Source organism: Myotis brandtii, unplaced genomic scaffold (genome assembly GCF_000412655.1).
Source record: "Myotis brandtii unplaced genomic scaffold, ASM41265v1 scaffold1774, whole genome shotgun sequence".
Taxonomy (NCBI): Eukaryota; Metazoa; Chordata; class Mammalia; order Chiroptera; family Vespertilionidae; genus Myotis; species Myotis brandtii.
The window spans coordinates 162271-167077 of record NW_005356575.1 but is presented as its reverse complement, the minus strand read 5'-3'; the positions used below and the strand labels follow the sequence as shown (position 1 = coordinate 167077).

Below are 4807 nucleotides of genomic sequence, written 5' to 3'. Positions count from 1 at the left end.
TCCCAGGTTCGATTCTGGTCAAGGGCATGTACCTTGGTTGCGGGCACATCCCTTGTAGGGGGGGTGCAGGAGGCAGCTGATCGATGCTTCTCTCTCATCGATGTTTCTAACTATCTCTCTCCCTTCCTCTCTGTAAAAAATCAATAAAATATATTAAAAAAAATGTTGTAGCTCATGCATTACTCACGTGTTTGTGGTGATGCTGGTGTAAACACACCGCTGTGCTGCCAGTCATATAAAAGTATAGCACAGTACATTGATAATGACAGTAAATGACTCTGGTACTGGTTTGTGTATTTATTATGCCATATTGTTTTATTTTAGAGTGTACTCTTTCTACTTATAAAAAAAGGTTTGCTGTAATACAGTATGCTGTGTTACACCAACAGCAGCCTCATACATCTCCTTTACCTTGTCTCTCTTTTTAAAAAATATGTTTTTATTGATTTTGAGAGAGGAAGGGAGAGGGATAGAGAGATAGAAACATTGATGAGAGAGAAACACCATTCATCAATTAGCTGCCTCCTGCATGCCCTACCCTGGGAATCAAGTCTTCAACCTGGGCATGTGCCCTGACTGGGAGTTGAACCAGCGACCTCTTGATTCATGGGTCAACACTCAGCCACTGAGCCACACTGGCCGGGCTACCTTGTCTCTTGATAGCATCATTTTCTTTTGTGCTTGATTTAATCTCATGTTTTGTACAGTAACAAGCTGTAGAGGCTTGCAGCCTCGCTGCAGTAGGCTAGATCAAATAGCCTAGGCATGTAGTAGACTAGACCATCTAGGTTTGTGTTGTGATGTTTGCACAACAATGAAATTGCCTAATGTTGCCTTTCTCAGAAGGTATCCCAGTCGTTAACTGGTACAGAGAAAATGATGAGCTCTCAGGAATCCACCGCAAGTCCATGCAATTGGAATAGAAACCAAATCATTTATAGGTTGATAATTTTTAAAAAATATTTTTATTAATTTCAGAGAGGAAGGGAGAGGGAGAGATAGAAACATCAATGATGAGAGAGAATCATTGATTGGCTGCCTCCTGCATGCCCCCCTGCAACCCAGGCATATGCCCTTGACTGGAATCGAACCCAGGACCTTCCAGTCCACAGGCCGATGCTCTATCCACTGAGCCAAACCGGCTAGGGCTAGCTTGATAATTTTTTTAATGTAAGATGATGGATACATGGGAGATGTTTTTTCATTAGTCTCTGCTTTTGTAGAATTTTGAAAATTTCCAGAAATTTTTAATATAAACAGTACACTAGTTCACTGTTCACATCTCAGTGCTTAAAAAAATTAAACATCACAAATACCAATAACTCTCTCTGAGCAAAGTTTTTCTGATCTCTTTCACTCTCAATGCATGTAGAGAGAACCACTATCCAGAATTTAGCGATTGTTTTTAAAAATATTTTATTGATTTTTTTACATAGAGGAAGGGAGAGGGATAGAGAGTTAGAAACATCGATGAGAGAGAAGCATCGATCAGCTGCCTCCTGCGCCCCCCCTACAAGGGATGTGCCCGCAACCAAGGTACATGCCCTTGACCAGAATCGAACCTGGGACTCTTCAGTCCCCAGGCCGACACTATCCAGTGAGCCAAACGGGCCAGGGCCAGAATTTAGCGATTTCTATTCTCTTCTTTAAGCTGGCTTCTACTATTAAAATAATCACCTCATTCCACATTCTTTGTGATTTTTAAAAATTCAATTAATTTAAACTAAAATAAAACCAATGTACTCATTTCTGTTTATTAAGGACAATTTCAAGCAGACACCAAAGTTGAGAGAATAATATAAGAATGCTCCACATACACTAAGCTTCATCAGCTTTTAACACAGGGCCAATCTCATCTGTCTACATCCCAGCCACTTCCCCTCCCACTGTAACCAGCACCCAAGTTTGGCTGCCTGCCGCCACAAAAACCAGACTCGTGAGACAAATGCTGGTGAAAAAGGAAAGAGGTTTATTCAAGTGCCGGTCACCTGAGATGATGGGGGAATCTTATCATAAAGCCCATCTCCCCATCTCAGTGCAGGCAGAGGTTTTTATAAGGAGGGGGAGGCAAAGAAGAACAAAGAAACCAAGGGGAGGCCATTGAAAATTCCCTACGTAGAGGCCAGCACCATCCATTCCTGTAAGAAATCTCAAAACCAGTCAAGTGATGGTCTGGTATGTGTTATCCTGGTCTCTGTCATCCTGGTTTTATGTCATCCTTGTCCTATGGTTGAAGGTCAGCAAATTTCCCAGAACTGGGATGACTAAAGGTCAAAGTCCGTATCTTCTGAAATTAATTCCTAAGATTCTTATACAAACATGCTGTTTTTCTACAAGCTACATATTAGTCATCATTTACAGAAACAATGTCAAAAGAATGGTGGTGTGGGTTACAATCCCCATTGTTACACCACCAGTCAATTATTATTATTATTTTTTTTTTAAATATATTTTATTGATTTTTTACAGAGAGGAAGGGAGAGAGATAGAGAGTTAGAAACATCGATGATGAGAGAAACATCGACCAGCTGCCTCCTGCACATCTCCCACTGGGGATGTGCCCGCAACCCAGGTACATGCCCTTGACCGGAATCGAACCTGGGACCCTTGAGTCCGCAGGCCGACGCTCTATCCACTGAGCCAAACCGGTTTCGGCTATTATTATTTTTAAATGTTTTTATTGAAGACAGAGAGAAGGGAGAGGGAGAAGAGGTAGGTGGTGATTATATTGCACAGCAAATACAATGACAATGATGTAGCTTTATGATTTGTCAAAAACTATTCAGAAGAGATAGAAGCTCATGCTTTGTCAAAAAACAATTTTTAATTTTTATTGATTCCAGACAGAGGAAGAGAGAGGGAGAGAAAGATCAATGATGAGAATTATTGACTAGCTGCCTTCTGCACGCCTCCCATAGGGGATGTAGCCTATGACCTGGGCATGTGCCCTGACTGGGAATCGAACCGTAACCTCCTGGTTCATAAGTCGAGATGCTCAACCACTGAGCCACGCCAGTTGGGCCAAAAAATCTTTAAGGAAAAAAAAATAATCTTTAAGGAGCACTTTATGAAATAAAGAAGTAGGCCAGGTCCTGGCCTGATAACTTAGTTAGAACGTCATCTGAAATGCGAAGGTTTCAGGTTCGATCCCTGGTCAGGGCACGTACAAGAATCAACTAATGAATACATAAATAAGTGAAACAACAAACCGATGCCTCCCCCCTTTCTCTTTCTCTAAAATCAATAACAAATTTAAAAAGTGAGGCAGAGCCCTAGCTGGTTTGGCTCAGTGGATAGAGCGTCGGCCTGGGGACTGAAGGGTCCCAGGTTCGATTCCGGTCAAGGGCATTTACCTTGGTTGCAGGCACATCCCCAGTAGGGGGTGTGCAGGAGGCAGCTGATCGATGCTTCTCTCTCATCAATGTTTCTGACTCTCTATCCCCCTCCCTTCCTCTCTGTAAAAAATCAATAAAATATATTTTAAAAAAATAAAAAAAATAAATAAATAAATAAAGTGAGGCAGAAGCAAAGGAAAAATCACCCTTCAAGGTCATACTCTCAACACGGCCACATGGATTTCTGGTAGATGAAGCCTTGTTTTGTTGGAAAGAATCTCACAATTCATGTCAACACACAGGAAGAAAACAACCCAGCAGGAGGTAGACCCAGCAGACACAACAAGTGACAGAAGTGATGGCCCCAAACACCAGATGACTGAATTACCAGACGTACTACTACACTACGCTTAACATGCTTCAAGATGTCCAAGAAGAATCAAAAACATGAGAAAAGATCAAGGCACTACCAAACATTAAAAGCAGAGGTATTTGACAGAGGGAGAATCGGATCTACCACCTTCGAAGGAGGTGACTTTAAGTCTGCTTTGCCCAAAACAGGAACAGTGACAATCATTTACTAAGTCGGAATGGGAGCCAAAGAGAAGGAAGCCAACTTCTGTGCAAACTACCTTTATTTATAAAGAAGAACGCCCCCATTTTGTTATAAAACCAGCACTGCATGAAGGCACTTGGTCGGCTGGAGAGTGCGGGGCGGGAGGGGGCGGGGCGGGGGGTGTGTGTGCAGAGATCCCGGTAGAGAGACCAGTGTGCCTCACCTGGTCCCCCCCAAGGCTGCTGGGAGAAACGGGGGCAGAGGTGACTCCCAGGCAAAGCCACTGGAGGTAGCCCATCCCACTGGGATGATGGGTGGGCTTGCTTTGAGGGGCTTGGGGAGGGGCTGACAGTAGGAGTGGAGGGCACTTTGGACAGAATCTGATTTGGCAAATGGGGGGGGGGGCTCTCTCTTGCCCCACAATGACCTCCCACAGTTAAGGCAGGTTTCTAAACGTAAGGCTGAGCTTCTCCTCTCCTGGGCGGGCTTCCAGGAAAGCAGAGAGCTGGCGGCGAGGATCCGGCCCCTGCCGGGCTTGGGGTGCAGGGAGGGGCAGCGGTCATGGATCCGGAGTCAGGAGCCACGGCAAAGCTGCTTCCTCCTGTCTCCCCTGAAGATGTCCTTCTCTCCGCTAGACCTTACTCCTCTGAGCCTTCACCCTGGGGAAGAGCTGAGGGAGGACAAGAGTTTCAGACACCAGGGGCTCCCACCCCCTCTTCCCTCCCCACAATTGACTGGAGTCTCCTATCCACCCCAAACACCAGACGGTCTCCTTCATCCCATTTCTTCCTGAGGACTAGCTCGGCATCTCCCAGCCCGCTCTGGAATGCCGAGTCCCTGTCACCTTCAGGCACCACACGGAGCCTTCCGGTGGGCAGCCTGCTGGATGAGCTGGGAGGTTCTGAGCCCCACACCC

The 4807-nt window shown here is 45.1% G+C and overlaps 1 protein-coding gene across 1 annotated transcript in view; it reads right to left on the bottom strand.

Moving 5' to 3' along the window:
* Nucleotides 1–3952: 3952 nt before the first annotated feature.
* The window catches only part of PPP1R13L (protein phosphatase 1, regulatory subunit 13 like), a gene marked incomplete at its 5' end in the record, with an annotated part of 10570 nt that continues 9715 nt past the window's right edge, over nucleotides 3953–4807 (bottom strand). The window contains one exon of the mRNA XM_014537373.1: nucleotides 3953–4561. Within this exon, the coding sequence (XP_014392859.1) occupies nucleotides 4523–4561 (39 nt within the window). The remainder of the gene's footprint in view (nucleotides 4562–4807) is intronic.